This window comes from Poecilia latipinna, unplaced genomic scaffold (genome assembly GCF_001443285.1).
Source record: "Poecilia latipinna isolate Pla-1442-1.1 unplaced genomic scaffold, P_latipinna-1.0 Scaffold1742, whole genome shotgun sequence".
Taxonomy (NCBI): Eukaryota; Metazoa; Chordata; class Actinopteri; order Cyprinodontiformes; family Poeciliidae; genus Poecilia; species Poecilia latipinna.
Genome location: NW_015114358.1, coordinates 37,572 through 57,570, shown reverse-complemented (window position 1 = coordinate 57,570; position 19,999 = coordinate 37,572). Strand labels below are relative to the sequence as shown.

The 19,999-nt window shown below is 39.7% G+C and overlaps 1 protein-coding gene across 13 annotated transcripts in view; it reads right to left on the bottom strand.

Annotated features, from left to right (window-relative positions):
• The window catches only part of LOC106964959 (guanine nucleotide exchange factor DBS-like), a 44,740-nt gene that overhangs the window by 2,353 nt on the left and 22,388 nt on the right, over positions 1-19,999 (bottom strand). For 6 of the 13 annotated variants that reach the window (XM_015060772.1, XM_015060770.1, XM_015060773.1 and 3 more), the window contains exons 3-29: positions 17,938-18,052; positions 15,003-15,093; positions 11,071-11,190; positions 10,422-10,538; positions 10,039-10,188; positions 9,825-9,949; positions 8,834-8,948; positions 8,631-8,750; positions 7,196-7,387; positions 6,917-7,108; positions 6,511-6,670; positions 5,593-5,645; positions 5,403-5,488; positions 5,198-5,264; positions 4,981-5,096; positions 4,812-4,881; positions 4,638-4,730; positions 4,454-4,546; positions 4,247-4,372; positions 3,363-3,584; positions 3,187-3,279; positions 3,029-3,107; positions 2,845-2,917; positions 1,665-1,768; positions 1,313-1,405; positions 528-587; positions 104-169 (exon numbers count right to left, since the gene is read on the bottom strand). In XM_015060772.1, coding sequence (XP_014916258.1) covers positions 104-169; positions 528-587; positions 1,313-1,405; positions 1,665-1,768; positions 2,845-2,917; positions 3,029-3,107; positions 3,187-3,279; positions 3,363-3,584; positions 4,247-4,372; positions 4,454-4,546; positions 4,638-4,730; positions 4,812-4,881; positions 4,981-5,096; positions 5,198-5,264; positions 5,403-5,488; positions 5,593-5,645; positions 6,511-6,670; positions 6,917-7,108; positions 7,196-7,387; positions 8,631-8,750; positions 8,834-8,948; positions 9,825-9,949; positions 10,039-10,188; positions 10,422-10,538; positions 11,071-11,190; positions 15,003-15,093; positions 17,938-18,052 — 2,991 coding nt within the window. Of the gene's footprint in view, positions 1-103; positions 170-527; positions 588-1,312; positions 1,406-1,664; positions 1,769-2,844; positions 2,918-3,028; positions 3,108-3,186; positions 3,280-3,362; positions 3,585-4,246; positions 4,373-4,453; positions 4,547-4,637; positions 4,731-4,811; positions 4,882-4,980; positions 5,097-5,197; positions 5,265-5,402; positions 5,489-5,592; positions 5,646-6,510; positions 6,671-6,916; positions 7,109-7,195; positions 7,388-8,630; positions 8,751-8,833; positions 8,949-9,824; positions 9,950-10,038; positions 10,189-10,421; positions 10,539-11,070; positions 11,191-15,002; positions 15,094-15,235; positions 16,320-17,937; positions 18,053-19,999 lie in introns of those variants that run through there. The other 7 variants (XM_015060771.1, XM_015060762.1, XM_015060765.1 and 4 more) reach the window with 4 other exon arrangements.

Sequence of the window (19,999 nt, the reverse complement as noted above, 5' to 3'; positions counted from 1 at the left end):
ACGAGGTACAGCTGGTCACGCAGCCTGAGTTATAGCCTGAGTTACCATGGCTGTCCTAAAGCATCGACCGGCATGGGCCAAGAAGAGAAGAAGAACAGAGTACCTTTGAAGCCAAAAGGCGTGGGATCACTCTGCCGTTTGGTGTTGTGGTCTGGGCTGGTGGGGGATCCTACCGTCAAGGAAATGGAGAGAAAAAAACACACAGATGGTGAGGCATGATAGACATCAGCAGCAAGAAGGGAGAGCAAACAGCACAACTCTAATCCAACCTAAAGAGAACATAAAAACAGGCAGGTAAAGGTAAAACAAACAAAAAAAAAACACCAGTGAGGAAAGCAGAGGCTCAGCTTTGCACAAACAGGTGTTTCATCTACACATACCTTTTTCATAGAGGATATAGGTAGGTACATTTACTGTACTGTACATTAAAGAGCATTAAATTGCTTTACTCATCAGGTGAAAATATCTGCTGTGAAAAAGGCATTGTGGCTAACGGAGAGGAAATGGGGTCTAGAGCTGCTTGATACCTGAAGATGGGCAGATTATCATGGGGAATGTATAACATTTGTCATCAGTGCTTGTGGGCTCTGCGGACAGAAACGCACCTGATTTAGCAGGTATCCGTGACAAGAATTTTCTTTTTTTGCTTAATTAGTCCACAAAAGAATCAAAAGTGTCTCTTAGACCGCCTTCACACTGGATGAAGACCGCCATGTGATGTCCAGGTCCTTCAGGTTTGAAGGTCAAATTTAGAAAACCTTCATTTAATGTTATTTTAATTTGTGAGGCATCTGTACCGCCTACATCAGCCCCTCTGAGGAGGAAGAAACACCATCAGTAATTCCATCATCTTATCAGCAGAAATTATTTTTAATAACCCATTAAGCTACAGCTCATGTATTTTTCTCTTTCTCCTATCACTAAATATGATAAAAGGGCAGCTCTTTAACATCAACATGTGACATTTTGCTGATAGGAGTCTTAACTTCCTTCAGACTCTCAAAAACCTGTAAATATGTGCAATTTGGATGTGTGTGCGCCTGTCGCCTGTTGTGAACCAGATAGTTCGGGGTAATGAAAATGTCGATGGATGATGTGTTTCATATACTTAGTAAGATACTTTATGTTGCCAGAAGTCTTGGTCTTATTCCAGTGTAAAGGCGGCTTTGGTGATTCATGTTGAGGACTATTCGCCTGTAGGAGGCGCACAAAACCGATCACAAACATATTTTCATCAACTAATTGGATTCTGATTTAACCAAAAGCAATATCGCTGTTTTGCATTGATCTCATATGATTGTTGAAAAGTTACCTTTCTGAGTTTTGAGGTTACTGAAGCCCTGCAAAGTAAATCGCTTTTTAGCCGCAGCAGCTCTGTCTGAGGTCGGGCTTGTCACTGCCTCGTCTGACCCCGCGAGGAAAAATCAACAAGAGGGAAAACCAAACCAGAAGGAGGGAAGGAAGGAAGAAGGTAAGTTGAGCAAGGGAGAAAATCATCGTAGAGGGAAGAAATGATTGGAAAACAAGCAGTTGTAACACGAATCAGTCAGAAAAGGAACGTTAAAAGGAAGACTTAGTTTCCATTATACATGCCATACAAATGCAGCTCTGTTAGGAGAGAATATTCTAAACAGGAAGTGTATTTCATTGGTTTCCTGACTCACCTTTCACAGTAAGCTTTGGTGAACAAGTAGAGATGACGTCAGGGCTGCACGGCTCAGCCTTCTTCTCCTCTCCCTTTTTAACCTTCTGACTCGTCTTAAAAGGACTGAAGGTAGAAAGAAGAAAAGTCTCCGAGTTGACCTTTGAAGCTCAGAAGAAAAATTTGTTTGGCAACATTAAGCTAAAGGAAACAAAATCCACTTTTATCTTTGTCATATTTTTTTTTTTTTTGAAAGGAAATTGCCTTAGGGAACGTTAAGAGCAGGGGTGAAAGTAAAGGGGTACGGTAGGGTACTGCATACCCCTAGAAGATCCTAGAAGATTTAGCAGGGGTACGCAGTATTTGCAAGAGAGGGGAGCGGCTGTCTGCAGTAAAAAAAAAATCAATGGGTTCAACTGTGCAGCCGTGTTGCACCCACTAATTAGCCGTGACTGATTAGTTTTTCAAGAACAATCTAAAACACGACTTAATCAGTTAATAAATAACTTTTTTCTCATTTCATATTGTTTCTGAACTTTTCGTGCTTTGTTAGAGCAGCGGTGCAAATCGTCGATCTCGGCATTAGGTGACTAACTGAACGCCGCCAGGAGGCTGAGACCCGCACGCCCTCCTCTGATTGGCTTACCAAAACGTTCGTCACTTTATTAAAAAACAACAACAAAAAAAAAAGTCAACAAAACGTGTTCAAATTAATGACCCAACAAAAATAATAATCTCAGCAATTATTGTTTCAACAAGGTGTTGCACAATTCTGTGCGTTTCGGTTCCATTTCCAAAATAACGAGAAGAGCAGGAGTTTAAAATTAACTAATCAACCACCGCTGTGTTCAGGGAGGCTTATTAATGATCGCAAAAATAAATATCAAGCCTGCAAACCTAATATCGTAACGGACTGAATGTTTTAAACGTAATCTGTGCTCGGCTCGAGGAGCGAGCGGTTGCCACGGCAACCGGTGTGCTTAAACGGCATAGAGAGTAAAAACTAAAAACCACCGTAGTTTGTTAAGAGAAGTCTGACAGAAGCTTCGTAACACCAGAAAAGCTTTCAGAGATTAAACGAACTGGACCCAGTAATACAAAGCTGGATAAATATTAAAAACTGCTGAAGATTTGAGTCCATTCATTTAATGTGTATTAAATTAAGAAACAGAATAAATGCGATGGACGGGAACAAAACTTACCTGAGACTCACAGTTCCGGTTGGCAGCGGGGGAAACGGAAACACTTGGTCTGGCGCCCTCTGCTGGCTGGCTTCTGAAAGACAACACAAAGGAATAAAAACAGCAGACGTTCAGGAGATTTACAGGTTTGAGTGCTTGTGTTTCCGAACAAATATTGAATGTCGTAACAGCGTTCTAGCTGCACCTCTGCAGGCCTCCAGTTGGGTTGTGAGAACCTTCCTGATCTCATTCACCCATGTGGTTTTTACCTCAGCAGTTGGCGCCTGAAAAAACACCACAAATTGAATTCAACTAGAAACTGCTTCATGCAAGCAGATCTCAACGGAGGATTCATTTATTCACCTGAACAATATAAACCTCCTCTCTGGAGCTGGACCAGATTTCAAACTTCTTGTTGTCTCCCTTGGCATTCTCAGTGAACCCCACTGCATTCATCTGTGTGGAAGGTTCACATAAACCCACAATGATCAATCACTGAAACAGACGAGACATGTGCACGGTTTGGAGGAGCAACTCACACTAAGTGACTGTTTGAAGCTGTACGAAGGAGCCTTCTCGTAGCCCTCTCCGTTCTCCTCCCTCCTCTTGCAGAAGAGCAGAGCCTTCTCGTGGAGGAACAGGTGTCTCTGCATGGGCTTGAAACGAGCCAGGTCTTTAACTTTGGCGTGACCTTTTTTGTGCTCAGTCCAAACACTGAATGAGCCCTGCATGAGGAGCTTTCCTAGTTCAGTCATATTACCCTGAGAAAGAAAGAAAGGAAGACACAAATGATCTACAATGTACACAGCATATCCTTAGAGATAATCATTTCATTCAAGGGTGACCAAAGGGCGGTCTGGGGGCCGTTTGCTGACCCTGGACTGATTTTGGGTCCCGACTGAAACAAATCTGTCCCACCAGGAGATTGATGCAGATGGAGGCTTCCCCCCCCCCACACAATTAGGACTAAACTCTGATTCACAAAATAAAATCTTCTCACAAAAAAAGTTAGATGCAAAATAAAGTATTCACCTTTTAATAATGAAGCTTCCTCCTTTTCCTTTAATTTCATATTATACAAACACATCTATAAACTTATCCACTTTAGCAGACGTTAGTACACCAAATCTGCGTTTACTTACATTATTAAAACTTTTTCAAATAAAGAACAACCTTAATGATGTTTTCATTGCTGGGAATAGAGACAATCTCCTTATTGCCTTTCCTTGAATGAGGAGAACATGTTGATGTTATGAAGTTTTGCATCTACAATAATTTACACATTCCATTCCTCCACAAACAAAAAAGAAAAAGAAAAAAATCTGAGTGTGTACTTTTGAGTTGACGATTTTGGCTCATTTTGTAAAAAGTTTGGACACCCCCGACTAAATGCTTAACACGGCTAACTGTTAAGTTATTTCACCTCAAACCCTGTGATGGCGATGAGGTGCATGGAGTCGTTGACGGCCTTGAGGATGCCCAGGATGGAGGTCAGCGCCTCCTGCAGGTCATCTGCTCCGTCGCAGCCCTTACTGTACTTCAGCATTTCCTGCAGTCAGAAACGCACGAGCTCAGAGCTGCGACACAGAGACGCGCGTCCGTTTCCAAAGAGACAAAAACACAGCCTTACTTTCAGCAGCAGCTGATATTTGGTTATTCTCTGAACTGGCTTCAGCAGATATGAATCTAAACCCAGCTTGTGTTCAAGCTTCTTCTGACATTCCTGAAAGAAGGAAACGTGTAAAAAAAAAGGCGTTACCGGATGGGTCATGAGTGGTTCTGGTTTGTGCAGCGGGAGGTGAGGTTAAATTTACCTGGAAGAAGGCGCAGTCTGAGCACTGCCTCCAGAGGCTCTCAGACCGAGGTTTATTGTGACAGTACTTCTCGTAGATCTGCAGGTCAGTCATCTGAGGAAATAATAAAAAATACAGAATTAAATGTGCATGATAAAAAAAAATTGCATTCAGATAATTTTAGATTTAACTTACCCTCTCCAAAAAGCATCTTCCCACTAACTCTGGGCAGTCTGTGTAAAGCTCCAACTCCCTCAGAAAGGTTCTGCAGCACAACATTTGTTTTTAAATTATTAAACGCACAGAAGACACACGCGAGTATAAAAACATAACATGGTGTGGCAGACGGGTGGTGCTCATCTACCTTTTGTGAAAATGGTAAATCTCTGGCATGTTGCCAAACAGAACCTCCTTTTTGTTCTGCAAAGGCGCAGGGATGAGGTGAGACATGGCTGGATTGTCCATCTCAGAGGCATAACCCTGTAATCACAACAAAAGTAAATAAAGCACACACACACAAAAAAAAACACAACACGAATAAAAAAAAAAACGAGGAAGTTCCCCTTGGTTTAGACAAACACCTGCAGCACACAGAGCAGCTCCTCCACATAGGCCCTCTCGGTCTCCAGCAGCTCGTTCATTACATGTCTGCAGACAGGACAAACAAGCGGAAACAGAGCTCAAACGAAAGCGACTCCACTGATAGCAGATAATGAGATAATGGTTTTTCCACCGAGGACATCTGCTGCGTGATTTGATTAAAGATGAAAAGAGCTGAACTCTCACCGCCGGAGCACCGCCAGGTTCTCCTCCTCCTCCGACTGGGACGCGTGTCTGCTGCCACCGTCTTCATTCTGCAGCTGGCCATTCTTCTGGAAAGCAAAAAGCGATGAAACGGTTCAGAAGACGTGGGAACGTTTCGCACGTCAGCAGGCGAATGAAGCAGCAGCAGCGGCTGCATCACCAGGTCGCTTACTTTTTCACAGCCGAGGTTGGACTCCGAATTTTTTTCCAGGTGTGCTTTGTGCGCTGTGTGATAAAAAGAAAGTGTTAACATTAATAAAAATAAATGTGTAAAAAGAACAAATCTGTTTATTAAAATGAACATTTCATTGGATGACACAATTTGGTGCAAGATCTGATGCAACACATTCGGTTGCTATTAGACACTTATTTGAAAAATGTCAAACCATTAAAAATTCAGCACTGCTGCCTACAAACGGCAGAAAAGCTACTAAGCTGTATTTTACTAAACTCGGGAGGCTGTGTGGATTATTTTGTTGACATAAATTCAATTTAAAATATCTGGGAAAATCCACCAGCGCTGCTTATCCAACCTGACTAATCCTAAGAGGAAAGTAAGGAAAAACACGTCTGCCAAGCCTGGAGGCTGTAATTTCTACTTAAACATGGATACGAACATTTATGTACCCGTTGTTTTTATTTTTTTTTAGTTATATTACTAAGGTCTCTCAATGTNTTTATTTTGTAATTTCTTTGTGAATGTTTCTAACTTATTTCTTTTTATTTCAGAATATATTTTATTTATTTCATTTTATTGAGATTTTAATTTGATCTCAATGCCTTTTACCTTTTCATTTAGCTTTCAGCGCTATTTCACATACTACTTATATACCACATTGGCTGGTTGATTGATTAATTTTATATGCATGCATGTAGGTGCTATTTTTGATCATTTAGTGCACATCTGTACAAAAGATTATTAATCCCAATAAGTTTTCCTGGTTAAATAAAGGTTAAAAAGTAGAAAATTGCAGCCCAGCATGGAGAGTTTTAATTACTTAAAAAAATGCACTTTTTAATTCTTGCAGAAATGAAATAGTTAATTGAGCAGTGAAGCGTGAAGTCGGACTGATGCAGTGTGGCGGCTCACCGGGAGAGCTGAGCGGTGATTTGATGAAGGCTTCTGGTCTGGGAGCCACTGGCTGCACCGGCCTGGTTTGTTTGGCTGCCAGCTTCTTGAGGCTGATCTTCCGCTTGTCAAACATCTCCTGCATGGACGTTTGCTTTTGGTAAACTTTCTCCACTTGCTCCTGCCATGCCAAAAAAAAAAAAAAAAAATCCAATGCCGTTTGAGAAACATTTCAATCGACGGGTGTAGTTTTCATCTGCTGGTCAGCGCTTAGCCCATAAGCAGCGATGCAGCCGTGAGCCCATAAAGTGCGACCTCACCGCTCTCTGACGTGAGACACACGACGACAATGGAGTCACATTGTTTAGCTTAACTGCGTCTAGCTGTTATAATATTCCTGTGACATTTAAATGCCTGGTTTTCTAACCCTGAACTGCTGGCTCAGCACTTCCTCGTACTCCTTCCAGATGGCGTCGAGCTCAGTCAGCTGATTCTGACCAGCGTTGTCTAGGTAACGCTCCAACTCCTGCAAGGCCAGCTCGGCCCCCTCGTGGGACTGGCACTTGTCTACTGGCTGAGAGGCCAGCAGGTAGATGCCATCGTCGACCCATTTGGATGCCTAGACGGGGCAGACAAGCAGGGGAGAAACTGCAGAGCGGTAACAGACCAAAGGCGCTCGGACTCGGGTGCTTGTGCGTTTTCTCACCCTCTCCAGCCGACGGTGCAGCTCCATGGCTTTCAGCAGGTAGTCCTTCTTGGTGCTGAGGCTGCAGCTCAGGCTCTCGCTGACGGCTCTCAGCTCGCTGCATTTGGGCTGGATGGAGTCCTCGGCATAGTGGGACTTCTGGATGAGCTCGTCACCCTCACGAGACAGCGCCGAGGCTCTGTCCAGAACCTCCTGCAGGACAGCAAAGAGAGCACGTCGGCCCAATTCACGACGGACTGAATTCCAATTACGAGTTTCTTATAAACTTACAGCAAGTTTGTTTGAGGGAAAAGAAAGTAATGCAGGACTTTGACAAAGTTTAAATAATCTCTAACTCTTAATTCCAGAAAGTTCAAACATCTTTTTAAATATTTTTGTCGTTAAACCAATGAAAACACCTTAAATAACACTGTTTGATGAGTAAAATAGCATTTTAGCGTCACCAAGGTGGTACTCAAACATGGCAAACCGAGGATGATCAACTGAACTTTTGACTTTCGCTTCTTTATCTTTAATTTAAGTCCAGCTCTGGTATCTGACCAAGGCAGCATGTTGTGAAAAAACTACTGTAAATGGACATTATCTTTCAGGTATACAACCAGAGAGCTGCATCAGCCTTCAGCTGATTTTCTATGATTTGCCAAATTGTCACATAGTAACTCCTTACGAGTCACGTTGCAATGCTAAAATACTAAAATGCTAAAATGTGTCAAACAGTGTTATTTCTGTCATGGTTTACAGATTCAACTAGATGAATGTGGCAAAAACTGCATTTGTGACAGTTCTTATAATAACAAATGACAAAACAGATTCTTTATTATGTTGTTTGTAGCTGGATGTCATTTACCATTTAAGTAAGGAGTAATTTTTTTTGCCTCAATTATTAATGTTTTACAATGAAGAGGCTGAGCAAACAAAAACATCTGATCGAGAAAATTTAAAATGTAATAAGAAGGTTTTACAATGTATGCCAACGTTTATGTTAAGATACAATATGTATTTATTCAAAAAAAAAAAAGTTTAAATAGAGCTGCACAATATATATGGATAACAATCAGCACTGCAATCCCTAGGTGTGCAAAACAGAAACAACAAAGGAAAATTTGGATGCAAAATAAGATAGAATATTTGAAGTGCCCCATATTTGATGCTAAAGCTCCGGGAGTGAGCTGGTACACTGTCAGGCCTGCCTAATAAAGACATTAATCATATAAAGTAGTCCTGTTAAAGCACTAGAGAGGCTAAATGTAATTTGTTAATTTTGTGTTCCAATAAAGGACATAAATGTCTCGTCAGCAATAGCAGACGGTGAGCTTAAAAAAAACAACAACATAATTTTCGCAACATTAAGCAGTCAGAGTCGATAAAAAAATGAAACGCAACAAGGTTCCCACATGCACTGGTTAAACAAATTGTTGGACATTTAGTGACTCACACAGACTCGCTCTTCAAAGGAGGTGAGCTCACAGAAGATGTGGTCGGCGTGAGCGGGGCTGATCCCGACCTCGGAGAAGGTCACCAGCTTCTCCGACAGGTTGTCGAGCAGACCTCTGACCTGCAACAAAACGCCGTCGTTTCAGTCATCGTGTTAAAAAAAAAAAAAGGATTAGGTTTAGTAAAAGAGCTTGGTCAGCTCACCTCTCTGTAGTTGTGCTCAAAGTGTCGCAGTTGCAAACACTGCTCCAGTTTGGTCTGATGCCTCACCCAGAACTCGTCAAAAGCCCTTTCCGTCTCGTCCAGCTGAGACAGCAGTCTGAATAATTGAAGCAGTCAATTGATAATTGGAGAAAAATATGATTAAATAGAAAATATAATGGGCTTGCATTTTTTTGTGTGATAGTCCTTGTCTATATCTGAATATGCAGGTTATCTGGAGATCAAACCTGCTGATATGAGAGCAGATCATTTTCTCCTATCTCCTGATAAAAGCAAACAAATCAAGTTTGACATAAGAAAAATACATGTTTACTCTACTGTCTTTAATCTGTAAATTAGTCACTTCATAACATAACGTATATAATCAGTGAAAACGATTTTTAACACCAAAACAGGATAAATGTAATATGAAAGATAGACATAGCCGATTTGAGATTTGAGATGTTTGTGTATCTTTAACTTGCATTCTTGAGACTGACCACCAGAGGGCCCCACCGAGGCAGACTGTAGCTTCAGTCAAATTTTAAGTTCTGGTCAGTAAAACAAAATGTGGAGCCCTGCAGGATCAAACCCTTTTTCTTGAATTTAATGTGATATTCTAATTAGTAAGAAACTACATTTCAGGCTCCCATGAGATGTAAACCCTCGTCATCTAAATGAACACAAATAAATGTTAATCACTATGCAGGTAACAAATCTGCAACATATTTGACCCACATTAAAAAAAAAAAAAAAAGATTGGAATAAAATAACTTTTAAAGTTAATTTATTGTTTGGGTCTGCTTTTTTCAGTATGAAACATTATATTACAATGTTTATGTTGCAGTTCTTCTCACTTGATTTTTAAGGACATGAATAGCATGAATAGCTACATTCTAACTTTTACTTCATTTTCTACTTGTTTGAATCTTTTTGCAAGAAACTGTCCAAACTGGGTCTGGATTTTGGTGGCTAAGCTAGGAGTGTGTCTGACCTTTGAACTGTTGCAAGGTTTTCCAGTTCGTCCTGGTTCATGTTGTGGTCAGGGTCTCTCACTACAGGTTCATTGATGCTCTCCAGCAGCCTGCTGCCTTGGTCCAGAGCAACCAGTATGTCCTCCTGGATAAACACAGAGACACGGGACAGCATTTATCAGCCAGAGTAAACGGGGGAGCAGGAGACGACGTGTGTGTTAGAAAGGGGGATACCTTCATTTTGTCCCTCTTGCTGGTGTGTGTGCTAAGCAGGACGGTCGTCGTCTGAATTTCATTTGGGAGTTCGGTTTCTGCCAGCTCCGTCCCAAATGACTGCAGGGTCTGCGCTGTTCTCTTCACCATCAGTGCAAATCCCTCAATGGCCTGGAGCAAGTAATCGGGAGTTTCAGCATAGATTCTCATCGTCTTTTTTTTTTTTTTTTGATTTCACTGACGAAAACCTTTTTATTTGCTTGAGCCTATGAGTAAATCAACTCTGAAGCATGTCATCACCAGGTAAAAAACCCTCCTTGTGTCTATGCATACTCATATGCAGCACGTTATTCTTTTGTTTGTCATGGACATTGAGAGCGTTACAGCTGTGAGTGTTTTCATACAGTTCGGTGCGAGATCCACTTCTCGTGGCAGTAGTCCTGCGTTCCTCCGAGCTCCCGCGTCAGCTGGGTGCGGTCGATGTAGGAGTGCAGCTCACTCACAGAGCTCAGCATGATCACCTGAGGAGAAAGTATCCCATCACACACACACACACACACACGCACACACCGATGTGAAAACACCGGCCTCGTCGTGTTACATGAATATCTAGCTCACGAATATGTGTGTCAAATCTACTGTTTCATTCACGTCTGGAATAGGAAGTGATTTAATTACAGCTCAAAACGGAAAGTAGAGCACAGGCTTGTATGAGATTAGCTCAGCTGCGTTTAGTTTTTTTTTGTAAAACATGCCCTTGTTTCTGTGTCCAAAGTCGTACATTTTAAACTCATCAACTCATCCAGTCATTCTGGACTTTTTCTGGTCCAGCTTATTACAGATAATTGTAAAGGTCTTTCCAGAATATTGATACATTTACTCCTGTTTTATTCTTTTTTTTTTTCTTTTTGGACAGTAGAGACTTTTTCAAAAGTCTGCATAAATGAAATGTTAGCTCTCATTTGTGGTTTTACTGTTAAAAGCCATGTAGAAAAGACTAAGTACACACAGAACTCGGAGCATTCGGTGACTGGAAAAACTGGCTACACCCACCGGCACCTTCATCTTGAACTCATCCTTGTTGAACTTAAAGAGGATGTCTGAGAGCGTCCTCTGCAGCAGGGTGGTGGGCCGCAGAACCAGGACCAGCTGGAGGTTCCCGGGGAAGGAGCCCTGAAATTACATTGTTAGATCTGAATCAGATTAAAATGATTATTTACAGAAGATTCTACTGAAATTTCAGGATAATTTCAGCAGTTCTTACAAATTTCACAAATCACGAGACATACAAAGGCTGAATTTTGTTTCCAATAATGCTTTTATGACTTCAAGATTAAAGTGGATCACTTTATTGAACCAGGTAAGCTATTAAGAACAAGTTTTTATTGACAATAAAAACATCAAAAATCTTTAATCACTTAAGAGTTATGAGGACAGAGCGTTCATGCACCAAAAACAACACTTTTAAAGCGTTGGTTATAATCTGTGACACAAACAAAACAGTTATGATTATCAGTTCTGTGCTTTGCATCAAAATTAAATCCAGCTTAAGAAGCCTGGATCAGCTAACTATGCTAAATGTGCATTTATTTCTTCATGAGTTGGAAAAAAAAAAAGTTTTGATGCGGCAAATTAAAGAAACAGAAGATGTTCGAAATGTAAAACATAATTTTTTCTTCATAAATTTTTTTTCTCTCTTTCTTTTTTGACTGTGGATTATGAAATAGAAACAATACTTTTCATATATTTATCTTTATATAATTGGTGACACAAAACTCTGTTTTTTTCCTGTACTTGTACAACAGTGCAGACATAATCCACCTCCACCAACACATCTATTTTCAGAATAGATGCTGCTGCCTCTGCAATCACTTTCTTCCTGTCTCTGTTTTAGCTACTATTTGAAACTATTTCTCAGAGCTTCAACATGGAGCGATATGAAGGGAGGGGTGAGGAATGTGACTTAAGTATCTTTTCATATCTGCTTAGACCAGCAGTGTCAAACTTGGGCCATATCAAAAATCTGAATGTTCTTAAAGGGCCGGTTGTGCCAGAATATATTGATAAAAACCAATTAAACTGTTAAAATGTCAATAAATTGCTCTTCCTTCGGGATTTTGTGATTGTTTTAGTGTTTTTTGCAATCAAAATTTGAGATTTTGTAGTGCCAGTTTAGAAATGTTTGTAAGGAAATTGTACGATATTTGCGCTAATGCATGATGTTAAATGTGACTTTTTAATTACTCATCATATCAATTACGAACTATAACTTGACATCAAGTACAGCTGAGGCAGCAGTCAGTTAAACTCGATTAATGTTTCTGACCAATTTTGAGAGAAATCTGCAGTAAAATCAGAACAAAAATGTGGAGATTTGTTGATTTTGTGTAAATTTTGCAGATTTGCAAAAAACTGGCAGGACTTATTGATGTAATTTGGAGTCTAGAGGGCCACATAAAAAGCTACGGTGGGCCAGATTTGGCCCCCGGGCCTTGAGTTTGACACATGTGACTCAGACATTTAATGTTTTTCATCCAATCTTTGTTTTCTTCTTTCTCTATGTTTGTTATACTTTTGGTTATAATTTGTAAAATAAATAAAAAAAAAGCCTCATAATATTCTCATTACAAACCCAACTCTTTATGGATAAAAAAAACCTGTTTCTCTAAATGTTTTCAGCACATTCAAATAAAACATATTCATCATGCTGTGTTTCCACTCAGCTAAGCCAGTGAACCAAGTAAAAACGCCAATTAAAATGTCACGACTGACTCCCAGTGACAGACTGCTGTGGAAGCGGCTGGATGGCAGCGAAGGCCAGGCGCTCGTCTCCCTTCCTGAGGCTGTGCTTCTGTTAAAGTGGCCCTAATTAGCCAATGCCCTAAATGCACGGCTCGGCTGATTGGCCCCCGCACTTGAACGGGCTGGAAACGCTGACCTAAGCAGACGTGACGGCAAATTCGTTGTTGATATGAACCTCATGGGGAAAACCTCTCGTGGCTGAATTAATAAATCAACTCAGGGTTCGTCCTTGCTGGGGGGCTGGAGGGAGGATGATGAAGGCACAGAAAGTGGATGTTCACGGATGAAGAGTACAGTCTGTGGGATATGCAAAATTACTTTGCAGCAGAACAAAGAATAGCCTCTCTCTCAGAGTGTTTATGATTAATGGCGGTGTCGAACATTTTACTGAATAATTGGCATGTCAAGCAAGTCTGTCAAGGTTTTTATTTTTTATTTTAATGAAATCTATTTAGCAAAAGAGCCATATCTTTAGTAGATATAATTAACGTGCTACATAAGTTCATTTTTATCAGATGTTTACTTTAGGTTTAAATTTTAACTAAAGAAATACCCATACTAGTACCTTCAAAGCAACCAAAAATACATAATTAGACTTTTCTGACGAACAGAAAAATGTACATGATTTCTTGGAGTGTGTTGACGCTTTTCAATCTAAGAACTTTTTTCTCTATGGATCTGCAATAAAACTACAAAATCGCTTGGCCTTCTTCCGCAGCGTGTAGCCATGCTGTTTGGGTCCGATCGCTGCCCTCTCCAACGGTCACAGCTTCGTAGCTCTTGGTTCTTTGTTCGGTGGCAGACAAAAGCAAGACGCAAACAAACAAACCTCCAAGAAGAGCTAGCTTACTGATGAACATCGGGGACCAGCAGCGCAACTGAAGGCCTAACTGAAACCAGTCCATAAACGCATTACTGAGGTCTGTATGAAACAAACATGTCTACATGCACAGATGAAAAACCGAAGCCCTTAAAAGATAATTTTGTCAGCAGGAGAAAAAGCTCATTACCTCACACAGATCCTCACAAGCACAGAGAGGCTGAAGAACCTCTCCAGCTTTCATCATCTCGCATTTAGCAGCCCAGCTGAATCATCTGAAGCAGGACATTGTTGCAGGGCTGACTGAATGCCCTCTATTAAAGTCTTCCAACCTGTATAAGTCTGCCCTGTGGGATTAATAATGGCTTAATAAAATTGAAAATGACTGAGCGAGTCTGCTACGGGTCCATAAACTGTGGGGGTGGGGGCATTCAACCCTGATTCTCCTTATAGCGCATTTAATCCTTCTTTTTTTTTTTTTTTTTTTACCCCAATGTGTGATTCACTGACCTGAAGATCGGCTCAACACGAAGCATGAGGAAAGCAGCTTCTTAAAATTAAATTAGCACAGGTTTTAATCCTTTTTTCTTTGCCGGTTTTTGTTTTTAGCAGGACGGGTCTGTGATACGTCGGGGGAGTAATAAAAGCTTCACTGTGTTCATAAACACAAAGCTGCTCCCTGTCATTAGAGTTTTAAACCACACTGCTAATCAACAGTTCGTTGTTTATACCAAAACAAATGCTGGCTTTATAAGAAGCTGATACGTGAGAACAAAGAGTTAAGCCAAACAGTGAACTGTGTGAGATTTTTTTTCTTTTTTTAGTAGAAACATCCAGCGATTGGCTGTGATGCTGAAGGAAAAGTTGCACAACATTCAGAGTAATTTATATCTTTAGTTTAGGGTTGCTACGGTTTTCTCATTTAGAGAAAAAGCTCAATGCAGACAGTGGCCACAAATGGACAAATGTTAATAATAACTAATATCAGATTTATTTAAAATGTATGCTCTCCAGTGTCCATGTATATATTGCAATTCTCTTCAATAAACACTAAAAATAAAGTTAAAATAAAGTTGTAGCAATGTGGATGAATTTCGCCTGCAGCTTTGGAAGCACATCATGGCTGCAACAGGAGCCCATTGAAGGAAGTGATCACACTCCTGCTGACCCTCCAGGGTGGAAGTGATATTTGAGGTGAAACTGTGGCGGAAACACGATCGTTCTCCTACAAACTCTCTGTGACATAACAGATACCTTCCACCCCTGGGAGTGAAGTGTGTCATTGTGCGGATCTCTTTCTCAGACGGTTAAATATCCATTTCTTACTGTTTCTGCAGACGCTCAGACACAAAGACAAACTCACCGCAATACGAAGCAGAGTCGCCTTGACAGCCGCCCATCGGTCCTGTCTGCGATCGATCACCAAGATGAAACCTACGTCTGTCGATGACAAGCTGCAACAAAAACAGAGAACAATGTTCAACACAAAGCAGCGGCGATCAGATTGGTCCAGATAGAGGGCTCGTCGTTGAGGAACCCTCCATCACACGGCCTTTTAAAGCACAGCTCAAAGAAGCAAAAACAAATAAAACATACATATTGTTTTCCCCGTGTGGCATAAAAAACAAATCCAAATGCTTGCTGACAGCACCGCCGCTTTGTTGTGCTGCTCCTTATCTCCTCAGACAGCCGGTGCGGTCCATAAAGAGAGCTGCTCTGAAGCTTCTCCAGATCTCTTGGCCATCAGCCGTAAGCATTCGCATTCCCCGCCTCCCCCCCCCCGGGGCCTCCCACTTCTTCCCTCCTACACAGCTGCCCCACGCTTTCGAGAAGGAAGGGAGAGGAACGCGTCGTCCACACAGGCGAGATCCAGCAGCAGAACTCACAGCATGGTTTGAAAGCAAAGATGCAGGATCAGCAAAAGTGCACACAAGCCTCCCGGCACTTTCGTCAGCCTCCATGTAGGCATGGCTTCCAGTATTATTTGGTTACATTCATCAATCTCCACCTACAGACTAAACTACCAGGTTGAAAGAGTTTAAACAAAAGGCTAGGTAAGAGAGATCCGCTGTGTTTGTAGTTTATGGAGAATAACGCTTTGGACCATGAAAGATTTAAGCATATGCACCGCCCATATTGCCTTATTGAACTGTCCAATGAGAGATCAGGAGACGCAAGACTTAAGCCAATCAGAGCGATGCAAGTAAACAACAGACAGCTACAGTAGCCATTTAGGAGAGAGTGATAGATGTAGGAGGGCAAATAATCCTCAGATCTCAGTTAATGAGTTAACTCTCAGTTAAGACCATTTATATTAAAAATATTGACGTGATTAAAAAATTATTAAGGGAAAGAAAAGAAAAACTATTGTAACAAAAGATGTTATTTAAGGAAGGAGAATCCTTCCAGGGGAGAAGCAGTGCCTCAGTTTCCGTCCCGGATGAGATTCTTCCATTTGACATGTTTTGACATTTATAGTATAAACATGCATTTTAACTTAAACAATTTCATTATTTTGCTTTGTTTCTGAAAAGGATCTCAAGAAGCTATTGTTGCATTAACCCCGTCCCAGTTTTTGAAACGACCAATCAGGGTACCGTTGTCTTTGTGATGGTGGGAAACCGCTAAAATAAGATGGAAAATATAAATTTCATAATCACTTTGTGTTGTTTTTTTTTTAAACACTTAAACACTGTCTAAATGAATAATTAATGACACCTCAACGCCACAAAAAACTTTTTGATGTTTTGCATAATATTTCCAAAAGAGAAATCAGCCTGAATCAGAGGCTTTACTAAATCACAAATTGGCCTCAAAAGATTGATTACTGCAGTACAATTCCTGTTTTTCTCTATTCTTTGTAGTTGTGTAGGGCCATACTGATGTAAACCAACTTTTATATTTTCTCAACTGACTGTTTATAAATACAAAATTATATAAATGTTGCTAAAAAAAAAATGTAGATACTTATACCAAATCAGGCAGAGTGGTTTTCTAGTCATTGATTCATATTATTTACAGTAATCTGGGATAACCTCAAATATAAGATTCTATTTCAGATTTATCAAATCGGTGTGGTGATGCTTCTGCTGCAAACATGATCCAGGTTCTCAGAACAAAGGGAACAGAAGCACCTTGAGCTATGGGTTGATTTGTAAAAAGCTTTGCTCTAACAGCAAAGCAGCGTTGAGGAAAATTTGCTGCATGAACACATTTGCAGGCACAGCAACGGATACTCTGCTTTACCCTCTCCTCCTCCTCCTCCTTCATTGCTCAGCGAGTCAGAAAAATGGTGTAAATAACTACAAATTCTCAGATTAACGCCCAATGCTTGTGTGTCATCTCATCTGTATCAAATAAGGAAATGAAAGGTGACTAGAAGCTCAGATAAATCTGGATTTTCTCCAGAGACCATATAAACCCGAATTTAATCCTTGGACGCAAAAGTTCATGTGAGTTCATGCATTTTTGTCAGAAGCGGCTTCTGCTCGGTTGTCTGTATGCATTATTCAGTCTCAACCAGTTTAGAGTCACTGCAGTTTCTATATTTGCTCTGCTCTTTTGCTTTTCAGGCAGGATTAGGAAAGCAGAGAGAAATGCAAAAAACAAAACAAAACAAAAAACTAAGAGATTATTCTGAACTGTACACATTATAACTATGTGTATTTATTATAAAATAAATATATATATATATATATATATATATATATATATATATATATATATATAAAATAAATATATATATATATATATATATTATATATATATATATAAAATAAATAAATATATATATATATATATATATATATATATATATATATGGGTACATTTAGAGGTAAAAAATGTCTTATATCTGAGGCTCTCATTTCTTTTCTGAATTGATCTGACCTTGTGAGCAAAAACGTAGATGCATTTAGTCATCTAAATAAGATTTACATTTTTCAGAAAACACTGAGTCTATAGCTTCTTGATTAATAACCAGAGATCAGTACTGTGATCCACTGCCACCTAGTGGCAGGTTTTTATACTCACACAAATAACATTTATTGAGTGTTTAATTAATAAGATACATCATCACTTTCAGCTTTGCTTTCACTTGAAGCATCCTATCCATGAATTAATCATTTTTTTCAAAAACCACAAAAGTGCAGCAGGATGAAGAGAAAGAGAAGATGAAGTCATGAGCGTCAAAAAATAAGAAACAAGAAAAACAAGTTGTGAAACAGGAAGTATGGAAAACAGCTGGGATTTTCATCCTCTGCCTCCGTCTGCTGCAGTCGGTCAGAGACAGACCCTACCTGGGCACACTTGTTAGATAGCTCAGGACGTTGTGAAACTCCCTGTCCGTGATTTCCCCAAATGCAGGAAACTCTGGAAACACAATGATGGGACTGCCGTTATCTCCTCTACCGCCTGCAAGACAGAGAAAGAGAAACGTTGGGCATTTCAGTGTTGAATTTAAAGGAATTTTGTACAAACGCTGTATGACTGATCAAACTGAAATCATCATTATTATTAGTCTGTGAAGGAAAATCCTTTTCAAATTTAGAAAGGAGAAGAATCAAAGGCTACACTGAGCTGATGAAACAGTTCCACGAGATGAGATTAAAAGAGTAAAAAGAGCTACGTTTTTCAGCTTAAATCGGTCTAAATCATTTTAATGAGATGTCAAATGAAGTCCTGGAGTTTGTTTGCCTTGTGAATTAAGACCAATGTAGAAAACTAATGTTTACTGCTTGTCAGCTGGCTGAAAGGATGTTATTAGGCTTTTATTTTACTTACAAGAAATTCCGGATTCTAGAAATATTTCCACTGATAAAAAGAGTCATAGTGAGGAAGTTAAATAAGGACCACCCAAAGCCCTTATTAAACTGTTACTGTTTAAAATAAAATGAATTAGATGATTATGTTTGAGTTAAAACCTTGTGTAAAAAAGATACTGTAAAACCGATATCTTTATATGAGACTGCTAAAACTATTTGTAATGTTTTTTTATTACTTTAAAACTGATCCCTCACATAAAAATTTGAGATTAGCAGAGGCGGCTCCACCGCTGTAGCTAGGGGGCGCTATAGCTCCCTTGGATCAGACCTGGCACCCCTATGTAAATAGAAATTTAAAAATGTTTTTTTTTCTGTGCTCATATATTTATAAAATATGGCTGTGATTGTACTGAACCTAAAATAATCAATGATAAAGAGTCAAATAGAAATGTGATTACGAATTAACGTCAACAAAAGACAACAGGGAATAGTGATGAGACTTGACCTAATTTCACTTGAACAAGATGACAAACTCAGAAAATGCAGGAAAAAAGAAAAACTTGGTACTACCGTTGAAAATTAGCAGTCAAAAACTGTGTTTGACAGTTTCGATCAATTTTATGGGAAACGGCCTGAAATACAAATTCAAATACATGTTGATATGAGAAAGACTTTCAAATTGATTCATTTTAAAAATAATACATTTTTCAAAACACCGTGAATTAATGGATTTTTCTAAAAAGGCAATGTCTATTAAAGACGCACCAATCAATCGGCCAAAGACTGAAAATGGCTAATTGATTGGGCCTGATGGGTCAGATCAGATACGGAAATATCTGATATTTGTTTAATGCATCAAAACTAAGAGCTTCCACCATTTTTGTTCTATAAACGCATCAACAGCGTGCGATTTAGGGAAATGCATCAAAACAAAATGTAGGGATCCCATGTAAAATACTTCCTCAGTCAACAAAACTGTCGCCATTTTTAACCCTTATTTTACCAGGTAAGTCCTAAGTAATTGATTATTTGATTGCCCTGCAGAGCACTTTGGGTGCCTTTGGTTTTTAAAGCATTTTATAAATAAATACATAAATGAATGAAATGAATAGAAAACAAAAAGACAACATGATTGAAGACAGAAAACGCCTTGTCAGTGCATCTCTGAATATTAAATAGTACATTTTTGGCAGAATCACAAAAGTGAAGAAAGAATAAAAATAATAAAACGCTAAAAAAAAAAAAAGAAACGGAGATGCTGCAACACCTAATTGTTGTTGACGACCTTGACAACCTCAATCAATCTCTCTCTCACACACGCACACGTCTACCTCCCTCCAAGCAACAGCTGCTCTGTCAGCACATGTGACTGGAATATCAATCCGCCTGCCTTTTCTCCTCCCATCACCATGGCAACAGCAAGTGCATGGTCATGCTTTCAGCGGCTGCTTTGGGTTTTTTCAAAATGTTCCCAGTGTCTGCTGCGTCCACAAGGTCGCAAAAATAAAAACAGAGGGCAGTTTTTTTTTTTTTTTTTTTTCCAAGGAGATGATGGAGTAAAAAAAAAAAAAAAAAAAAAGGGAATCTTGGGGGTTTT